We start from the raw sequence: 22,431 nt of genomic DNA on the forward strand, positions 1-22,431 counted from the left end.
CAATAAAAGCAAAGAATTAGAATAAAGTAGGGTCATCTAACCAATCAGAGCACAGTGGGGTCATCTGACCAATCAGCGCAAAGTAGGAACATCTGACCAATCACAGCGCAGTGGGGTCATCTGACCAATCAGTGCAAAGTTGGAGCATTTGACCAATCAGAGCACAGTGGGGTCATCTGACCAATCAGAGCAAAGTAGGAGCATTGAACTAATCAGAGTGTATTAAAACTATCTGACCAATTAGAGGGAAGTAGGACCAACTGACCAATAAAAGCAAAAGATTAAAGTAAGGTCATCTAACCAATCAGAGCACAGTAGGGTCATCTGACCAATCAGAGAAAAGCAAGGTCATTTGACCAGTCAGAAAACATAAGAGTCATCTGACCAATCAGAGCATAACAAAGTCATCTCACCAATCGGAATGAAGTAGGACCAACTGACCAATAAAAGCAAAGGATTAGATTAAAGTACGGTCATCTAACCAATCAGAGCACAGTGGGGTCATCTGACCAATCCGAGCAAAGTAGGAGCATCTGACCAATCAGACTGAGTCATAACTATCTGACCAATCAGAGTGAAGTAGGGCCAACTGAGCAAGAAAAGCAAAGGATTAGATTAAAGGTCATCTGACCAATCAGAGCACAGTGGGGTCATCTGACCAATCAGAGAAAAGCAAGGTCATTTAACCAGTCAGAGCACAGTAGGGTCACCTAACCAATCAAAGTGGAGTAGGGTCATTGACCAATAAGAGCTAAGTAGGAGCATCTGACCAATCACAGCACAGTGGGGTCATCTGACCAATCAGAGCAAAGTAGGAGCATCTGACCAATCAGACTGAGTCATAACTATCTGACCAATCAGAGTGAAGTAGGGCCAACTGAGCAAGAAAAGCAAAGGATTAGATTAAAGGTCATCTGACCAATCAGAGCACAGTGGGGTCATCTGACCAATCTGAGAAAAGCAAGGTCATTTAACCAGTCAGAGCACAGTAGGGTCATCTAACCAATCAAAGTGGAGTAGGGTCATTGACCAATAAGAGCTAAGTAGGAGCATCTGACCAATCACAGCACAGTGGGGTCATCTGACCAATCAGAGCAAAGTAGGAGCATCTGACCAATCAGGGCACAGTGGGGTCATCTGACCAATCAGAGCAAAGTATGAGCATCTGACCAATCAGAGTGAATTACAACTATCTGACCAATCAGAGGGAAGTCGGGCCAACTGACCAATCAGAGGAGAGCAAGTTCATCTGAACAACCGGAGGGAAGTAGGGCTATATGACCGATTAAAGGGAAGTATCTGACTACTCAGAATGAATTAGGGCCATCTAACCAATCAGAGCAAAGTAGAGTCATCTGACTAATCAGAGTGAAGTTGGGTCACCAAACAAGTCAGAGTGAAGTATCTGATCAATTCGAATGAATTAAGTTCATCTGACCAATCAGAGCACTGTACGGGCATTAGACCAATCAGAGCATAACAAGGTCATTGGACCAATCAGAGCAGTGTAAGGCATTTACTCTAGTGTGACCTGAGCTGTTGTGTGTTTTGTGCAGAGAAGCACTACCTGAATGAACTGCATGATCTGGGTTTGCTGTCATACACACCGTCCAGAGAGGTGGAGGGCAAGAGGATCATCTCATATGATGACAGGTAACACCATCAGCTCAACACAACACCATCAGCTCAACACAACACCATCAGCTCAACACAGCACACAAAATCATTACTGTCTTCCATTACACTCCCTCATGTTGATGCAAACCTGTGTAACTGGCACAAGTAATGGTCAGTGTTGTGGGGTTTGCACTGGCATGAGGCAGTATAAATAAGTGTTTCTTCAAGTACTGAGTGTTTTTCTCCAGGTTTATGCTGGATTTGGCGCAGAAGACGAATGGAGTGATTGTGACCAATGACAACCTGAGAGATCTAGTGGACGAGTCGCCCGCGTGGAGAGACATCATCAAGAAAAGGTGAGCTTTGTAAACTCATGTTCAACGCTTACATTAGTGCAGGTGTGTAAGTGTGTGTGTGTGTGTTTTCTTCAGTTTGCTGCAGTATGTGTTTGCTGGAGATCAGTTCATGTTACCTGATGATCCGCTGGGTCGCGGTGGGCCACACCTGAGAGACTTTCTACATAAACACAACAGGTAAATAAAAACACACATCAGAGCTGGATCATCAGTGATTTGAGCTTAAACACTATATTAGGTTGGATTAGATGAAACTGTTATTGTCTTCACACATGCACAGTACAGGTTAATAAAATGCATCTAACCTGAGTGCAAATATAAGCAGTAAGTGCAGCACGGATAGATAATGTGCAGGAGTTGGACAATGAGCCTGAAACGCCTGGTTTTAGAGCACAGGAATTCAGTAGTATGGTGTAGGACCTCCTTTTACAGCCAATACAGCCAATCAGTTGGCCTTGGGAATGACATACTCAAATCCTGCACTGCAGCTGGTCCTACACCACCCAACCTGCTCTGAGCTGGTATCGAACTGGCGACCTTCCACATGGGAGTCGGTTGCTCTACAAAGGAGGTTAAAGACCATGGCCTCTAGCATCTGTCGCTAGAGCACCTTTAGAGGTCAGAGGAGTGAGGTTTACCTGCACAGAACCTACTAGCTGGCCTCCGTTACACTCACCCCCTTAATCCTCACTCCCATCCGGGTCACGGCATCAATGTAACCCTGCCAGTCCTACTCCACGCAACCTGCTCTGAGCTGGTATCGAACCGGCGACCTTCCGCATGGGAGTTAGTTGCTCTACCAAGGAGGCTAAAGACCATGGCCTCTAGCATCTGTCGCTAGAGCACCTTTAGAGGTCAGAGGAGTGAGGTTTACCTGCACAGCACCTACTGGCTGGCCTCCGTTACACTCACCCCCCTAAACCTCACTCCCATCCGAGTCACGGCACCAATGTAACCCTGCAAGCCCTACACCACCCAACCTGCTCTGAGCTGGTATTGAACTGGCAACCTTCCGCATGGGAGTCGGTTACTCTACCAAGGAGGCTAAAGACCATGGCCTCTAGCGTCTGTCACTAGAGCACCTTTAGACGTGAGTGAGGTGTACCTGCACCGCACCTACTGGCTGGCTTCCGTTACACAGCCAGAGAGATTTTGAGCCGTTAGAATAGTATCCAGGTCATTGTAATGCTGCTGGAGGAAAACCCAGAAGGGTCTGGCTGCAGAGTTGCGCTTGCATCTTCAGAATTGCACTCTCGGTCTTGCATGCTCAGGCAGGCATGCTTCCTACGTAAGTAACGTCATTTACAATCGACACCTGGACCTGTCACTTCACTTGAAATCAACACAAATAAACCAAAAGTAAGTTTCAAGTTCGTTTGCTTCGAGAGTGATGACGTTGTCAAATAATTCTAAGTACTTAACTTGTACACTATCAGGTCTAAATACACAAGTTATTCTTCCACAGGTAATAAAAAACACACACCAGGCAAATTAGAATTTTAGTTTTTATTTTAAACATTTCAAGGAGTTGCAGTATTACAACTAGCGTATACACATTATGGACTTACAGCAATGATTCTTGAAGGACTTGGGAAACTATTCTTTATTCAGCAGGTGCCTGGACGATTGCAAACAAGAATGCAGATGTCGATGCAAGTGATGTGGCAGGAGAGTGCAGGGCTTGATTGCATGAAAGTTCTTAACCAAAAAATCCCTCAGTTTAAGGTTAAGAGTACCCTTGGTTAAAGTTGGTTTGCAAGGGGAAAACAAAAAGATCAACTTAAAGATTTTAAGGCTGCCATAAGTATTTCCCCTTAGTCCTTAGTAACCATTTGCTCTTAAAACATTTAAGGGACCCAATCAGCTCTCTTGAACAAATGACACTCAAAATGCAAGCATTCTTACCCAAAAAAGTGTTTTAGATAACAGACTCACAGGCACAGCACTTGTAAGTAACTAATTTAATAAAAACCATTTAATAAATAAACTAATATATACGTGTTGATAAGTTAGCACGTCTGCGCAGGAGTGCATGATGCCACATTCTCTACATGATCCCGCCCAGTTTTATAGGTCCTCCAAATATTATGTTGAGATCGACTCGATAAAGTAACCTCTCAACTCGCTTAACGGAAAGAAAGCAACACAGATGATGTGTAACATTACTGCAGAGCTGTTGTAAGGAAAGCATTCGTGGTTCGTTACGACCTGTTTACGTAACTATAGCAACTTTGGCGCCCGTCGCCGTATGTTGCCAGAAACTACAGTGAAACGCTTAGAAAAAAGGCACTTGAGTAACGGTGACAGAGTAGAGTGTTGCAACGATCTTAATAAAATCCATTACCTCAGGGATTTTTCCGCCTATGGAGACACCCTTAAGTTAAATTACAGAAGGACTTTCTTGCAAGCGGACACAGGTGGCGATTGTAAATGACGTCACTTGCAGAGGAAGCGCGGTTGCCTGAGCGTGCAAGTCTGAGCGTGCAAGTGCAAATCTGCAGCCTGACTCTTTTGGGAAAACCTTTCCTGACTCGCTTCTCCAAAAGACCCCAAAGTGCTCAATAATGTTTAGGTTTGGATACTGTGCAGGCCATGAAAGATGTTCCATTGTCATGTTCATCAAACCACTCTGTCTCCAGTCCTGCTGTCTTTGGGGCTTCTCCACATCGTAACTCTCTCGGATGTGGGAAAGACAGTGAAGGTGGACTCATCAGAGAACAGCACATGTTCCACATTGTCCAGAACCCCAGATCTTCACTGCTGCACCACTAAAACCAGCGTTTGGCATTGGCATGAGTGAGCAGAGGTTTGGCTGTAGTAGCCGACCATGTATATTGACCCTGAGAAGCTTCAGAGCAACAGTTCTGGTGGAAACAGGGGTGTTGAGGTGCACGTTGAATTCTGCAGTCGGGCAGATGAAAAACTCTGCTCTAGAAGTCTGACAAAAATGTGTCCAAATATTTGAAGCTCCATTTTATTTATTTGTTTGTTTGTCAGCAGTTCACCTGTTCCCAGCAGTCACTCCTTCGCCGGTGTATCTTCTCCGTCGTCTGCGGCTCCTGCTCCGCGAGCACACACTGACGGCCTGCAGTACCGCAACTGGATACCAGGGAGTCATGGCTGGGGACAAGGGTCATCAGCAGGTGAGGAAGTCAACGAGAGGTCGTTGGAGGAGACGAGGAGGCTGCGGCAGAGTCTAGTGTCCATCTTTCCGGGTCAGGAAAGCGTGATTATTATGATATTACAGTGCCATCCCAACATTCGAGACATCAACCGACTGACAGAGCTCATTCTGGAGCAACAGGAGTGAACAAAAATTAATACAGAAAAACTGCTTTAAAGCTACTGTTTGTTTGGGCTGGGGCGATAAATCAACGAATTGTAAACTGTGGATCATTTTTTATACTGGGTTCACAATAAATGCTATTTTCAGGTTACTTACAAATCCAAGGAAAAAGCACGAATAGAGACATGGGCACGAAAGACCTTAACAGTAGATGGCGCTCTAGGATAGTTTCAACAGCAGATAGCGTTCTAAGCTAGTTTTAACAGCAGATGTCGCTCTAGGATAGTTTAACAGCAGACTATGCTCTAGACTAGTTTTAACAGCAGACAGCGCTATAGGCTAGTTTTAACAGCAGATGGCACTCTAGGCTAGTTTCAACAGCAGATGGCGCTCTAGGCTAGTTTTACAGCAGATGACACTCTAGGCTAGTTTTTACAGCAGATGGCGCTCTAGGCTAGTTTTAAGAGCAGATGGCGCTCTAGGCTAGTTTTAACAGCAGATGGCGCTCTAAGCTAGTTTTAACAGCAGATGGCGTTCTAAGCTAGTTTTAACAGCAGATGGCGTTCTAGGCTAGTTTTACAGCAGATGGCACTCTAGGCTAGATTTTACAGCAGATGGCGCTCTAGGCTAGTTTTAACAGCAGATGGCGCTCTAAGCTAGTTTTAACAGCAGATGGCGTTCTAGGCTAGTTTTAACAGCAGATGGCGCTCTAGGCTAGTTTTACAGCAGATGGCACTCTAGGCTAGTTTTTACAGCAGATGGCGCTCTAGGCTAGTTTTAACAGCAGATGGCGCTCTAGGCTAGTTTTAACAGCAGATGGCGCTCTAGGCTAGTTTTAACAGCAGATGACGCTCTAAGCTAGTTTTAACAGCAGATGCCGCTCTAGGCTAGTTTAAACAGCAGATGGTGCTCTAGAATAGTTTAACAGCAGACGATGCTCTAGGCTAGTTTTTACAACAGATGGCGCTCTAGGCTAGTTTTAACACAAGATGTCGCTCTAGGCTAGAGTTTAACAGCAGACAACGCTCTAGACTAGTTTTAACAGCAGATGGCGCTCTAGGCTAGTTTTACAGCAGATGACACTCTAGGCTAGTTTTTACAGCAGATGGCGCTCTAGGCTAGTTTTAAGAGCAGATGGCGCTCTAGGCTAGTTTTAACAGCAGATGGCGCTCTAAGCTAGTTTTAACAGCAGATGGCGTTCTAGGCTAGTTTTAACAGCAGATGGTGCTCTAGGCTAGTTTTACAGCAGATGGCACTCTAGGCTAGATTTTAAAGCAGATGGCGCTCTAGGCTAGTTTTAACAGCAGATGGCGCTCTAAGCTAGTTTTAACAGCAGATGGCGTTCTAGGCTAGTTTTAACAGCAGATGGCGTTCTAGGCTAGTTTTAACAGCAGATGGCGCTCTAGGCTAGTTTTACAGCAGATGACACTCTAGGCTAGTTTTTACAGCAGATGGCGGTCTAGGCTAGTTTTAAGAGCAGATGGCGCTCTAGGCTAGTTTTAACAGCAGATGGCGCTCTAAGCTAGTTTTAACAGCAGATGGCGTTCTAAGCTAGTTTTAACAGCAGATGGCGCTCTAAGCTAGTTTTACAGCAGATGGCACTCTAGGCTAGTTTTTACAGCAGATGGCGCTCTAGGCTAGTTTTAACAGCAGATGGCGCTCTAGGCTAGTTTTAACAGCAGATGGCGCTCTAGGCTAGTTTTAACAGCAGATGACGCTCTAAGCTAGTTTTAACAGCAGATGCCGCTCTAGGCTAGTTTAAACAGCAGATGGTGCTCTAGAATAGTTTAACAGCAGACGATGCTCTAGGCTAGTTTTAACAACAGATGGCGCTCTAGGCTAGTTTTAACACAAGATGTTGCTCTAGGCTAGAGTTTAACAGCAGACAACGCTCTAGACTAGTTTTAACAGCAGATGGCGCTCTAGGCTAGTTTTACAGCAGATGACACTCTAGGCTAGTTTTTACAGCAGATGGCGCTCTAGGCTAGTTTTAAGAGCAGATGGCGCTCTAGGCTAGTTTTAACAGCAGATGGCGCTCTAAGCTAGTTTTAACAGCAGATGGCGCTCTAGGCTAGTTTTACAGCAGATGGCACTCTAGGCTAGATTTTACAGCAGATGGTGCTCTAGGCTAGTTTTAACAGCAGATGGCGCTCTAAGCTAGTTTTAACAGCAGATGGCGCTCTAAGCTAGTTTTAACAGCAGATGGCGTTCTAGGCTAGTTTTAACAGCAGATGGCGCTCTAGGCTAGTTTTACAGCAGATGGCACTCTAGGCTAGTTTTTACAGCAGATGGCGCTCTAGGCTGGTTTTAACAGCAGATGGCGCTCTAGGCTAGTTTTAACAGCAGATGGCGCTCTAGGCTAGTTTTAACAGCAGATGACGCTCTAAGCTAGTTTTAACAGCAGATGCCGCTCTAGGCTAGTTTAAACAGCAGATGGTGCTCTAGAATAGTTTAACAGCAGACGATGCTCTAGGCTAGTTTTAACAACAGATGGCGCTCTGGGCTAGTTTTAACACAAGATGTCGCTCTAGGCTAGAGTTTAACAGCAGACAACGCTCTAGACTAGTTTTAACAGCTGATGGCGCAGTAGGCTATTTTTTAAAAGCAGATGGCGCTCTAGGCTAGTTTTAACAGCAGATGGTGATCTAGGCTAGTTTTAATAGCAGATGGTGATCTAGGCTAGTTTTAACAGCAGATGGTGATCTAAGCTGGTTTTAACAGCAGATGGTGATCTAGGCTGGTTTTAACAGCAGATGGCACTCTAGATTTACCAGCAGATGGCGATCTAGTCTAGTTTAAACAGCAGATGGTGCTCTAAGATCATTTTAAAATCAGATGGTGTTCTAGACTAGATTTAACAGCAGATGGCGATCTAGGCTAGTTTTAACAGTAGATGGCGATCTAGACTAGTTTTAATAGCAGATGGTGCTCTAGATTTACCAGCAGATGGCGATCTAGTCTATTTTTAACAGCAGATGGTGCTCTAGATTTACCAGCACATGGCGCTCTAGATTTATCAGCAGATGGCGATCTAGTCTCATTTTAAGAGAAGATGGTGATCTAGGCTAGTGTTAACAGCAGATGGCGCTCTAGATTTACCAGCAGATGGCGCTCTAGATTTATCAGCAGATGGCGATCTAGTCTAGTTTAAACAGCAGATGGTGCTCTAAGCTCATTTTAACAGCAGATGACGATCTAGACTAGTTTTAACAGCAGATGGCGATCTAGACTCGTTTTAACAGCAGAGGGTGATATAGGCTAGTGTTAACAGCAGATGGCGCTCTAGATTTACCAGCAGGTGGCGATCTAGTCTAGTTTTAACAGCAGATGGTGATATAAACTAGTTTTAACAGCAAATGGTGCTCTAGATTTACCAGCAGATTGTGATCTAGTCTAGTTTTAGCAGCAGATGGCGCTCTAGATTTACCAGCAGATGGTGATTTAGGCTAGTTTTAACAGCAGATGGTGCTCTAGATTTACCAGCAGATGGTGATCTAGTCTAGTTTTTACAGCAGATGGTGATATAAACTAGTTTTAACAGCAAATGGTGCTCTAGATTTACCAGCAGATTGTGATCTAGTCTAGTTTTAGCAGCAGATGGCGCTCTAGATTTACCAGCAGATGGTGATCTAGTCTAGTTTTTACAGCACATGGCACTTGACTAGATTTAACAGCAGATGGTGATGTTGTCTAGTTTTAACAGCAGATGGCGCTCTAAGCTCATTTTAACAGCAGACGGTGCTCAAGGCTAGTTTTTACAGCACATGGCACTCGACTAGATTTAACAGCAGATGGTGATCTAGTCTAGTTTTAACAGCAGATGGCGCTGAACTAGTTTTTAACACAAACAGTTAGTGATGGGAGAAATAAAGTTTTTCAAAGCTTCATTACCACTGATCCAATGATTTACTGTTTTAAACATTCGAAACACCACATGCTAGGGATCTGCTGGCCAGATATAATCTATCAAAAGCAATTAGCTAGCTATCTAATTTCATTAAATATTAAATGTAATATGTCTACTTTTTTTAAATTTTCTGGACTTATATTGTTTGTTCCATGGTGGGCTCTGCTAAACAGCACAATAAGAGACTATTATTTACTACTCTTCGTTTTAATTTTACAAATATCATATTCAAATTGTCTACAAACTCTGTTTAAAACTCTCAAGCTATTAAAGAGATTCAAAACTCAGGGCGATCTGAGCAAACCAGCATATTTATGCTTTTACAGAAATCATTGTGTAAGGCATACAGCGCCATCTGTTGGCGAGTTCAATAATTGCAATGCGTTCAGACAATCTCAGAAATGAACTGCAGAATAATTTCTCAATTCCATTTATCGCCACAGCCCTGCCGTCTGCACTGTAATGTGTTTTCAATTTCAGATCGTTTATACATTCGGTGTTTGTGTGCTGAAGTGAACGCTGTGTTTATGCTTCTAGTCTATATTTGTCCTTTTATGATCTGTTTTCAATTTTAAATGGTAATGTACTTTTGTTAATAATAGTAAAATTAACTTATTTTCATGATTGTGTAAAATGCTAAGCGTTGCCGAGACCAAAACTGAATGTCTTTAAGAATTTAATGTTTTTCTCAAGTTTTTCAGGGACGACGAGTGGAATTGTCTTGTCTTGTTTACATTTTGTATTTTGTTATACTTGTGTCGTGTTTGATACCGTGCAGTGCCACATTACATATCAAGTCAGTTTTAAGTATTTTAAAACTTACTATTGGTAATCAAAATGGTGATTTATTGTGATAATGGTAAAAAAAAAGCTTATTTTTGTGAACTGCGGATAATGGCTTCATATTTAAAATACAATTTTTAAGTTTTAATTTATTTTGGTAAATAAGAGCATACGAGTACGAAGAGTTGGCTTTAAATATAGTTCATCAAATGTGTTACTTGTCTGTTTTGCAATGTAGCTTGTTAGCAAAATTGCTTTTCAGTGTAAATATATAAATAAAGAGGGCTAATTTTGTGTAGCAGGCATATTTTATTACTAACCCAGATTTTAAATGGCAATACATTTGAATTGTGTGTGATTTGTTATTGTTATTGCTAAAGAAATAAATTGTGAATGTTATCAACATCAGCATTGTGTGACTAGCATAGATTTACCACAGCTTTATCATCTCATCAATTTGCCATTTTAACTCTGATTTGTTCGATGTAAACTCAATAGCTAGCGGTCATAAATATACTAGATATTGCATATGAGCATCCCTCGATATCGCTGCCATATTACAGGGTAGAGCTCCATAGATTACACTGTCATGACCCATATAAGAAGAGTCATTCCCAAATGAATCGATGAACTGACTCATAGATATACACTGACTGTACTCTACCCTGCCTGTACCAAGATGGCGGCTCTTTTGACGCATTCAGATGACATCTAGTGTGGAGCAGCAAGGTGATGCAATGGGTAGCACAATCACCTCACAGCAAGAAGGTCGCTGGTTCGAGTCCTTGGTGGGCCAGTTGTTGGTTCTGTGTGAAGTTTGCATGTTCTCTCCTTTTTTTTCGTGGGTTTCCTCCAGGTGCTCCGGTTTCCCCCGCAGTCCAAACAAATGCTGTACTGGTGAATTAAACTAAATTAGCAATTATGTATTTGAGAGTGTGCAAGAGTGTATGGGTATTTCCCAGTGTTGGGTTGCGGCTGGTAGGGCATCCGCTGGGTAAAACATGCAGAATAAGTTGGCGGCTCATTCTGCTGTGGCGACCCCTGATTAATAAATAGACTTGGCCGAAAAGAAAATGAATGAATAAACATCTAGTGTTTATGTTTACGGCTAGCAATATTCACCAAATTTAGAGCAATTAAATAAAAGCATTAATCTGAAGTTTAATGAAGACTGTCATGACAAAACACGATGTAATATTCACTGTCAGTAAATTACAGTAATGAGAACCCAACAGGAAAATGTCATGAAAATACACACCAAAAATCTTAGTGTTTTACATTATGCTAAATATTAAGGTCTCTTAGATATTTATTTGCAATATAATTCAACATTGTATATAAATGTCCATTAATTTGGATGGTTTTAACATGAACTGATAAACGTGCTATGTAGAACTATGGGGAAAAGATAATAACCCTTGTTAAGTTTTCCCGCCTTTTTTTAAAATCTAACTGACAAAACTGCCGCTTTCTAGAGCTCAATCCTTGATCAACACTCTCAACAGGTAAGCCTCTGTTCATTTTCTCTGATGGTAGGTACTTTTGGCAAAAAATAAATGTGAACACATGCTACTCTTTTTTTGTAATAATAATATTCATATACCGTTGTAAAAGGAAACTATGGGGATCAATGTTGAAGCACGCCGGCAGTTGTCAAGAGTGTAGCAATATATGATGCCAATTTCACAAAACACTTCGCCATCAAAATAAACCCTTACTGTTGTTTATTACTGAAAATCTGTGAAAACTATTATAAATCTTCTGACATAATATCTATTATTACGTTACCATGATGGGTATTGGGTAAGTTTAGTGTTGGGGTTGGAGTAGATGTCAATAAAATTTAATTTTAACAGGTAATTCAATAAATAATGTATACAATTATTGTTAATAATGCAGGTGTGCGAGACCGGAAGTAGCCCTTATTTGAATTTGCCCGGTTTTCGTTAAACAATAATTTCTTCGACTAGAGGGAAAACCCGCGAAAATCATTCAGCGGAAGCGTAAAAAAAAAAATTCCAAGTGAGGGCTAAAATATATGTGTTAGTTTTCAAGGATGTGCAGTTAATTTCATCTTTGAGCTAATGTGAAAACGGAAAGTGTATTTTTGTTAATTTGTTGTGGCTTTTTTTATTATCTGCTGTAAAACGTTATACAGTGTACAGCATTTATAGGTTATAGCTACATCAGCCAACATAGTATTCTCTTTAGAAATGTGCTGATATTTCTGTGACAATGTACAATAATTATCATGGGTAGGATTAGTGTTGGGGTTGGAGTAGATGTCAATAAAACAAAGTTTAACAGGTAATTCAATACATACTGTAAACAATTATTGTTAATAACGCAGCTGTGCAAGATCTGGAGTTGCCCATATTCGAATTTGTGCGGTTTTCGTTAAACAATAACCTCTTCGGTCTGAAGGAAAAACCCGCGAAAATCATTCAGTGGAAGCGGAAGAAAAAAACATTTCCACGTGAGGGCTAAAATACGTGTTAGTTTTCAAGGTGCAGTTAATTTCATAATTATTTTCTGTGACAATGTAATAACTTTCGTTACCATGGGTAGGATTAGTGTTGGGGTTGGAGTAGATGTCAATAAAACACAGTTTAACAGGTAATTCAATAATCAATAATTGTTAATAACGCAGGTGTGCGAGACCGGAAGTTGCCCTTATTCGAATTCGCGCGGTTTTCGTTGAACAATAATTTCCTCAGTCTGCAGAGAAAGCCCGCCAAAATCATTCAGTGGAAGCGTAAGAAAAAGTGAGGGCTAAAATATGTGTGTTTGTTTTCATTGTTGTACAGATAATTTAATCTTTACGCTAATGTGAAAACTGTAACGTGTTTTTGAATTAGCTATCTGCTGTAAAACGTTATAGGCTACTTGACAGCATTTATGACGTACATTAGCTACCCCTTAAAGGTTTTCTTATCTTCAATTAAGTTACTAAAATAGTCCTGTAATTGTTATTGCTAGTTGACAGTGCAATTGAAACATTCATTTAGAAAATGTAGTAAAATTGAGGTTGAATGCATTTGTAGACGCTATTTTGTTTTAGATAACTACATTATCAGATGTTTTTCAGTATGAATACTAATTGTGATCATAAATGAATATATAAAATGAATATTTGTTTAAGTCATATGGGACAGTGAGCTCCAAAAGTGGTATTGACATTTTACTCCAAACTAGCTGGATGTAGATTTGATGAATTGTTTTGTAGTCTTTCTTATTTATACACATAATTTACATTTATGTGCAGATTAGTTCAAGTTCAACTCAATGTCACTGTCTAAACACTAGAGGGAGTTATTATACTAGATCAGGGGTGTCCAAACTATTTTGTATAAAGGGCCAAAAACCAAATATTTTTGAGAGCCGGGGGCCGAAGGTGAATACAGCAAACTATATTACATTACAGATGCCATGGATAATTTCCTAATTTATTGTAAAACGTCACTTTAAATACTTTTAACTAATGCTGTAATACGTTTACACTAATAACTCATTGCAACTTAAACTATCACATTTATTACAATGCTGAATAGTCATGCAGAATCCACCATTGCCTTGATTTGTCCTCTATCCATTAGTGATAGTATGCACATTTAAACTAATTCTGATTATTTTACACCATTTAATTGAAGCATTTGGTTTCATCTTTTAACGATAAAACAAACTAACAAAAGGTTGCATTGGTTTTAAAAGGACAATCTCCAAACCATCCCCATCATTCTCCCTCTCTTCTCAGATGGGATGGTGGGCCAAATTAAGGGTTACCATGGACGAACTTTGGCCTGTGGGCCCCTACTTTAGGCATCTCTGTACTAGATGTTGATGCTACAAATAAAATATTGAAATAATAATAAATACATGCAGTAAATAAGAAACGAATGAATATATATATATATATATATATATATATATATATATATATAGAATTAAATTCAATAAACAATACCACACATCTGTTTTAGTAAGCCATATAGTACTTTAGTTTTCATTATTACATTTTAGGGCTGCACAATATATCGTTTCAGAATCGATATCACAATGTGTGTCCGCAGTATAGTCACATCGGCGGATATGCAATGTTAAGTTGGGATTATAGTCGACCAACAAATAAGTATGCATGAGATTTGTCGAGGGCGATGCAGTTGCGCAGTAGGTAGTGCTGTCGCCTTACAGCAAGAAGGTTGCTTTTTCGAGTCTCGGCTGGGTCAGTTGGTGTTTCTTTATGGAGTTTGCATGTTCTCCCTGTGTTCGCGTGGGTTTCCTCCGGGTGCTCCAGTTTCCCCCACAGTCCAAAGACATGCGGTACAGGTGAATTGAGTAGGCAAAATTGTCCTTAATGTGTTTGTGAATGAGTGTGTATGAATGTTTCCCAGAAATGGGTTGCAGCTGTTTGTTTATTTATGTATTTGTTCATTTATTTATTTGTGTTTTTATTTATTTGTTTGTTTGTTTGTTTGTGTATTTATTTGTTTATTTATTAATTAATTAATTTGTTTATTTGTGTGTTTATAAATTTATTTGTTTGTTTATTTGTGTATTTATTTACTTATTTATACATTCATTCATTTATTTGTTTGTTTGTTTATTTGTGTATTTATTTATTTATTTATTTATTCATTTATTTGTTTATTTGTGTATTTATTTATTTATTTATTTATTTTTATATACAAATGTATTTATATGCATACATTATTATATTATTATTTTTATTTATTTTTTTTGCAGATTTGGTCCCTTATACTGTTGATGCATTTTCTGAACCAGGGTCAGAATATGAGGATGAGTATTCACAGAAAAAAACACATATTCATACGCAGAGGTAATTCTGTCCAGTATCACACGTAGACCATTTCAATATGGTCATGTCATTGGCACATGAACATTTCCTGTTTGTTATCAAACTAATTCATAACTGTAACAAGAGGCAATTCAACCATAACTTGATGTTAAAACAGCTATCGTATCATTATTTATCAATTTGTGGCTCTTTTTTGGATTCTCAGAAGTTCTGGAAATTAGCAATGTAAAACAGGAAATACGTTGGGACTAATGTTTTCCCACAAAATGGTCCATAAACATTTGACCACCTCTGATTTCTGTTCCTCTGATTTCTTTGCTTGTGAGGGAGAATTAGCATGCACAAATATGCAAACGAGAAGCTACCTGTGATGAAAATAAATGTAGATAGACTTATTTATCATAACAGGAAATATGATGCAGTGGAAAAGATGAGGGGTTTACCTCCTTACTAATATACATTAGTATGGGCATCCGTGTTTAATGCTTAACTAGGTTATTCATCAGTGAAATGTGTGTGTTTATCTTGACTTTTTAAAACCATCTGCACAAGAGAACGAAAATCTATCCGATAATGAGCACTGTCATAATAACATTAATCATAAAGGAAGGTCGATGTCCAGTGTTGTTTGCTTTCCAACGTTAATTAAAAAGTAATAATCATTTGAAGGGAAAATAGGTTGTTTTGGAAGAACGTAACATTTCATTTGTTTAGGGTGTTTTATCCACAACATAATATTGTTTATCATTCATTCATTCATTCATTTTATTTTTGGCTTAGTCCCTTTATTAATCAGGGGTCACCACAGCGGAATGAACCGCCAACTTATCTAGCATATGTTTTATGCAACAGATGCCCTTCCAGCTGCAACCCATCACTGGGAAACCTCCATACACACTCATTCACTACAGGAAGGAACAGGCTCTCAGGATTATCAAAACACATAGATTTATTGATAACACTTACATGGATGAACACGGGAAGGACATGGGTGAAAACAGACATTAAAGCTGAGATCACACTAGAGTTTGAGGGAGGAACCGGGAGATTAATTGGAGGGCGTGGCAAGCAGGAGGTAGCCAGGGAGGAGCCACAGTAAAGGGCGGTGATGCAGGAGGATAAGGACCCAGGTCACAGCCAGGAGGACAGCCCAGGGTTGAATCAACAGAGAGAGGAACCATGGAGGGGGAGTGGCTGCCGACTCCAGGAGGCCAACCGTGGGAGACGTCGCAGCTGGAAGTGGAACCCATGGAGGAGACAGAGAGCCGTAGGGTGAAGGTGACATTAAGTTCCTGGACCTGACTACCCGACTGCAGCGACGACACAAGTCCGGAAGCCTGTGGCGGAGCCAGAGCGACAGAGGACCAAGGCATAGCTGGAGGGAAGGAGGAGCTCAACAAAGCTGGTAGGATGGAGAAGCGGAATCCAGAGGTGGAGGCAGGGCGACGACTGACCAAGGCAGAGCCGGGGGGACGAGGGAGCCTGATGGAGCCAGTGGGCTGATGGTCCACGGAGGAGATGAGGGAGGAGAGAGTCATCATGGAGCCGTTGGGTCGAAGGGCCGAGGCGGAGTTCGTTGATGTCAGGCGACAACCTTTGGCCAGCGAAACAGGTAGGCAGGACCTCAAGGATACCTCCACACATGAGGATAGAGGGTGAGCTGGGGGACTGGCTGACTGTAGCCCACTGAAGCAGGCAGAATAGTTATGGGCGAGGACGTCAGTGGAGGTGAAGAGATTGGGTTGGGTGGGATAGCTGCTTATGACTCTAAAGCTATCGTCTTCGGGGATCAACGGGGCAGAAAGGCTGTCTGGGAACTGCTCATTGGAGCTAGCAATCAAACTTTCGCTGTCTGGGTACAGCGAACGGGGCGTGTCTTCGATCCAGAACCCGGTGAGCAGCATTTCCGGGTCCAGCTCCAGCTCACCCTCTGCTGTGGGTCGGTGGGCGGGACTCTCGCTCCACCAGGACTCCCATATTTAACGTTTTTGACGGCTCACAAACCTGGTCAGACTGTCCCAGCCTTTTCTGACTGGACTATTAACAGAAATATAATAATAATAATGATAGTTACTTACATTTATATAGCGCATTTTCGGTTGGTGGGGGTGGGGGGTGGTGATTAGCCATTTTGTGCCAGACCACACACCAAACACCATCTGATTGGTGGAGAGGAGACAGAGTGATGAGGCCAATTATGCTATGGTGAGGGTTAGGAGGCCAAGATGGACAGAGGCCAGTGGGCAGATTTGGCCAGGATGCCGGGGTGAAAGAACTACTCTTTTCAAAGGACATCCTAGGATTTTTAATGAGCACAGAGAGTCGGGACCTCGGTTTAACGTCTCATCTGAAAGCAGGCCCGGATTGGCTAATCGCGAGGGCCGGTGTCCCTAACTCCAGAATCTGTTGCCCTCAGCAGTCACACTTTTTAATTTTTTTTTTTTTACTTGACCACAGTCTTCTTATTCATTATTTTACCGCAGCTCTGCTCTTTTTATCTATTTTCCACAGCCTGGTTAATGATGGTATAACTCAGACGAGCCAACTTGTAGTGCACAGCTGTTGTGGTGCAGTGGTTAGCACGTTAGGCTACGACACTGCAGATCTGGGTTTGATCCTCGTCCGAGTAGATTTTTTTTTTTTTTCATTTTTATTGTTAAGACATAATACTGTAAGGGTTGTTGAACATTTGAAGTTCTAAAGAAGCTGTTTTCTCAAAAAAAGACGTGATTAGTGTCATTAGAAACTGAATTGTAAATGTCCTTATTTGGTCCCACTTTATATTAAGTGTCCCTAACTACTATGTACTTACATGAAAAAATAAATACAATGTACTTACTGTGTTTATATTGTATTTGAGAACACTTGTGGTGCTTTTGAGTTAGGATAGAGGTTGGGTTATGGACAGTTTTGGTGGCATGGGTAGGTTTAAGGGTGGGTTAAGCTGTAAGGGATGGTCAACAGTGTATTTACAAATGTAATTACAAAAGTTAATTACAGATGTAATTACATACATGTATTTAATCAAGCATAAGTACACAGTAAATACATGTATTTACACAATAAGTACATTGTAACAAACTATTAACTTCTAGGTAAGTACATATTAGTTAAGTCCACTTAATATAAAGTGGGACCCCTTATTTTAATATAGTCAGTCGTGAACTGAGGTGGGCCGGTCTGAGGCTTCAAACTCCAGGGCTGAAAAGGAGTCCCACTCCGGCCCTGTCTGAAAGACAATGCTAACTGAGCAGTATAGAGTCCCCGTCACTATACTGGGGCATTAGGACCCACTCTGGCCGCAAGTTGGGCGCCCCCTGCTGGCCTCACTAACACCACTTCCAGTAATTATTAAGTTATTTTAGATTGTTTACTTTTTTAATGATTGTAAGCAAAAACTTGACTTGCAGTCATCATTTTAACTGAATGTTAATAATTGAATATTGAAGTAATAATAATCTAGTGCTATCAGAAGATTAATTGTGATGAACCTCATATTTCCATATTTGTCTCTCCATCGTGAAACTATTGTGTGTTTATTTTATATATATATAGAAATAAAAATGTCAAATAAATAAATAGGAAAATCAGTTTCCCAGTACTGGGTTGCAGCTGGAATTGCATCCGCTGTGTAAAACATGCTGGATAAGTTGGCGGTTCATTCCGCTGTGGTGACCCCGGATTAATAAAGGGACTAAGCCGACAAGAAAATGAATGAATGAATGAATCAGCAGGATCTCCACCCGTTTAGTCCACACAGGTAAAAGCAGAAGTGTTTTGGGAAAGTTATCGTTACAACTTCTCATAATGTGTCCTTTGTTCCGTGTGTGGCATTACAGGTGTCTGGACGCATACACACTCACTCACACACTCTCTCATACGCATGTTCACTCACACACTCACTCACTCACACTTACACACAAACACACACTCACACTCACTCATACACACTTTCACACACACACATGGAGGATGATGCTGCTCTGTGGGTTCATCTCTGCACCTTTAATCATGCTGTGAAACACACACACACACACACACACACACACACACACCGTCAGTCATGCTGTGGAACACACACACCTTCAGTCATGCTGTGGAACACACACACACACTGTCAGTCATTCTGTGGAACACACACACCTTCAGTCATGCTGTGGAACACACACACACACACACACACACTCCGTCAGTCATGCTGTGGAACCGGTTCCTCCAGTTGTGGAGGACAAAAAAAAATGGAACCGCAAATATTCGGAGAGTGCCGGAGAGAAGCATCGCAGCGGACGCAGAATGGAGGTACGAGACTTTACTCTGATTATTACTCTGTTTTACAGCGTTCATCGCAGCAGTGTGTGTGTGGTGTGTTCAGAACAGACACACACTGATCTCTCTCTGAAGCTGCTCTGAAATTCTCTGAGATATTGATGATTGCTGATGTGTCAGGCTGAGCTCATGTTCAGGCCGGCTGAAGATTAAATCACATTTCATCTCTAATGAACTCAAATTATCAGCTTAATGAGTTATTAAACAACTAGCTACTGCAATTTAATGAGGATCCACTGAAAAGAGAAGATTTACTGTTTATTTATTGATCATTTATCTTATATCTGACCTTTTTTATTGTTGTTATTTTTTTTTTTAATTTTATATATATATATATATATATATATATATATATATATATATATATATAAATATATATATATATATATATATATATATATTGGATTCTTGATTTCCTGTTTACTTAAAAAAATTGTATGACTGTAGATTGTTTATTGAATATATGTATTAATATTGTAGATATGACTATAGCCAGTGCTGATGATATGGTATATATGATGATAAAGATCTTCCCAACACTATAAATGTAATTTAATACTAAATAAAATAAATTAATTAATTAAAAATAAAATTAGAATTCATAAAAACATGTATAAATATTATCAATACTACTTAAAATCTATATAAATCTCAATACAAGCTCACACATGCACTCACTGGCCACTTTATTAGGTACACCTCACTAGTACCGGGTTGGACACATTTTGCCTTCAGAACTGCCTTAATCCTTCATGGCAGAGATTCAGCAAGCTACTGGAAATATTCCTCAGAGATTTTGCTCCATATTGACATGATAGCATCACACAGTTGCTGCAGATTTATCGGCTGCACATCCATGATGCCAATCTCCCGTTCCACCACATCCCAAAGCAACAACCATTCCACGTTCAAATCCCCTTTCTTCTCCATTCTGATGCTCGCTTTGAACTGCAGCAGATCGACTTGATCATGTCTACATGCCGAAATGCATTGAGTTGCCGCCATGTGATTGGCTGATTAGAAACTTGTGTTAACGAATACTTAGACAGGTGTACCTAATAAAGTGGCCGGTGAATGTATATGTGTGTGCGCATTGAGATTTTGGGAGTAAGAGGTATAATGTGTCATTTCTACTGTTGATCATCAGTTACAGTGCAAAAACAGCTTAGTTTCTGGCATATATGTGGACTTATATGGAGTACTTTGTGTCAGTGAGAGTAAAACCTTTGCACACTTACTTTGATATGTTTGAGTGAATCGAAATGCACCCCTCAGCTGTCAAAACACCATAAACACAGTATGATCAACAGTATTAATGACACATTTCACCTCTTAATCCCAGCAGGGAAAACCAGCAGCAGTCAGGAATGCATGATCATATGCTGCCATGGCTTTACAATCAATACATGTGATTATAGTGGAGGTCAATGGAGCAAAAACAGCACCAACATCACCAAAGGGGAGTCAATCTGAACAGCACACAAGGTTTAAATGAAGGTTTTATTATTATTAATGGAAAACAAAACACAAAGGTTGTGAATGAATGGAATTGTCTTCTTGAAGGAGTCTTGGTGAGAGTCTGAGCAGGTTTGTCTGTTGGAGACGGTGGTGATATTTCTAGATGCAACATCAACAAACAGAGGCTGATCTGAGGATAGGGGTGTGTGATGTTACAGCTCAGCTTCTGCACACACACCTGCAGCACTCCTTCAGTCAGAAGCTGCTCGACGTCTTTATTATAGATATGCTTTCTCTGTGTGAAAGTTTGAGCTCTCTCTCTCTCTCTTTAAAGGGCTAAAGCAGTTTCTTATGTGTTCAGCAGAGCAAAGTGCACTTATTACAGCTATGAAATTCACAGAAATTAATGTTGTGTTGATCTTCACACGCTCACTCACACACACTCACATACACACGCAAAGATATAAATATAATACATGTGTATAATAATGTACCGGTATGCATAAAATAAATTATAAATAAATACAAATAAATAATAAATAATTAAATATAATACATGTATATAATAATTTATGCATACCATTAAATTAAAATAAATAATAAATAAATATAAATAAATAATAAGAAGTAAATCTAAAAATAAATAAGTATAACAAATTTATATAATAGTTAATGCATAACATTTACATAATATTTATATGCAAATAAAAGTAAGACAAAAGGATGAACATGGGACGTAACACGATGCGTATCAAGATGAATAAATACATACAAATAAATAATAATAAATATAATAAATGTATGTAATAATTTATGCATAACATTTACATAACATGTACATGCAAATCAAAAGGGACATGATAGATGGACATGGGACATGACACAATGTACACAGTTTAATAGATAAGTAAATGAATAAATAAATACAAATAATCAGAATAAATAAATCTAAAAATAATTAAATATAATAAATGTATATAATAATTTATGCATAACATTTACATAAAATATATATGCAAATCAAAAGGGACATGATGGATGGACATGGGACATGACATAACAAGATGTACACTGTTTAAAATATAAGTAAATGAATAAATAATAATAAATAAAAAGAATAAATGTATATAATAATTTGGATGAAAATGGGACCTAACATAATGTACATTGTTTAAAAGATAAATAAATAAACACATAAATAAACTATATATATGTATATGTATTTTATGATAAGTAATAATTAATAATTATGCATAAGATTTGCATAAAATTATTTGCTCTCATGTGTATGTTTTAGGTATAGTGTGGGAATTGATAACGATGTTAATCAATAAAAATAAACAATACATGAATACATAAAAATAAACAATTAATAAATAAACACAACAATTAACAATAAACATCAAAGGAATCAATAAATGTAAACAATGCATAAATAAATAAATAAACATAAAAATAAATAAATATAAACTGTAAATATGTAAATAAACAAAACATGAATAAATACAAAATAGCAATACAAAAATAAATAAACAATAAATAAATAAAAACAATAAATATAAAAAATAGATAAAAATATAAACAGTAAATATATAAATAAGGAATACATTAATAATTATAAAGCGACGTGGTGGCTCAGTGGGTAGCACGATCACCTCACAGCGAGATGGCCGCTGGTTTCGAGCCTCATCTGGGTCAGTTTGAATAAATACATTAATAAAAATAAACAATAAATATAAACAATAACCCATCCTATTCATAATTTTTATGGACAGAATTTAGAGCTGGAGGGGGTCCGGTTCAGGGACCACAGGATTTCATCTCTGTTATTCGCAGACGATGTTGTTCTGTTTTCTTCTTCAAACATGGTCCTTCAGCATGC

At 39.5% G+C, this 22,431-nt stretch overlaps 3 protein-coding genes across 6 annotated transcripts in view; 2 read left to right on the top strand and 1 right to left on the bottom strand.

The window, feature by feature from the left end:
* The window catches only part of khnyn (KH and NYN domain containing), a 38,949-nt gene extending 28,592 nt beyond the window's left edge, over positions 1 to 10,357 (top strand). Inside the window, exons 8-13 of one of the 4 annotated variants that reach the window (XR_012382952.1) lie at positions 1,557 to 1,653; positions 1,866 to 1,973; positions 2,049 to 2,150; positions 4,971 to 6,120; positions 6,815 to 7,329; positions 7,821 to 10,357. Coding sequence is in view for 2 of the 4 variants with exons in the window: in XM_005166301.6 (XP_005166358.2) it covers positions 1,557 to 1,653; positions 1,866 to 1,973; positions 2,049 to 2,150; positions 4,971 to 5,283 (620 nt within the window). In the remaining 2 variants the exon portion in view is untranslated. Of the gene's footprint in view, positions 1 to 1,556; positions 1,654 to 1,865; positions 1,974 to 2,048; positions 2,151 to 4,970 lie in introns of all 4 variants that reach the window. The other 3 variants (XR_012382953.1, XM_005166301.6, XM_003198854.7) reach the window with 3 other exon arrangements.
* Positions 1 to 22,431, bottom strand: part of si:cabz01076231.1 — a 758,238-nt gene that overhangs the window by 668,552 nt on the left and 67,255 nt on the right. The gene's annotated exons all lie outside the window — the stretch shown is intronic.
* The window catches only part of LOC101886933 (adenylate cyclase type 2), a 66,117-nt gene continuing 62,707 nt past the window's right edge, over positions 19,022 to 22,431 (top strand). The window contains exon 1 of the mRNA XM_073907799.1: positions 19,022 to 19,064. The gene's annotated coding sequence lies outside the window, so the exon portion shown is untranslated. The remainder of the gene's footprint in view (positions 19,065 to 22,431) is intronic.

The sequence above is a fragment of the Danio rerio genome, chromosome 7, assembly GCF_049306965.1.
Source record: "Danio rerio strain Tuebingen ecotype United States chromosome 7, GRCz12tu, whole genome shotgun sequence".
In the NCBI taxonomy this organism is placed as follows: Eukaryota; Metazoa; Chordata; class Actinopteri; order Cypriniformes; family Danionidae; genus Danio; species Danio rerio.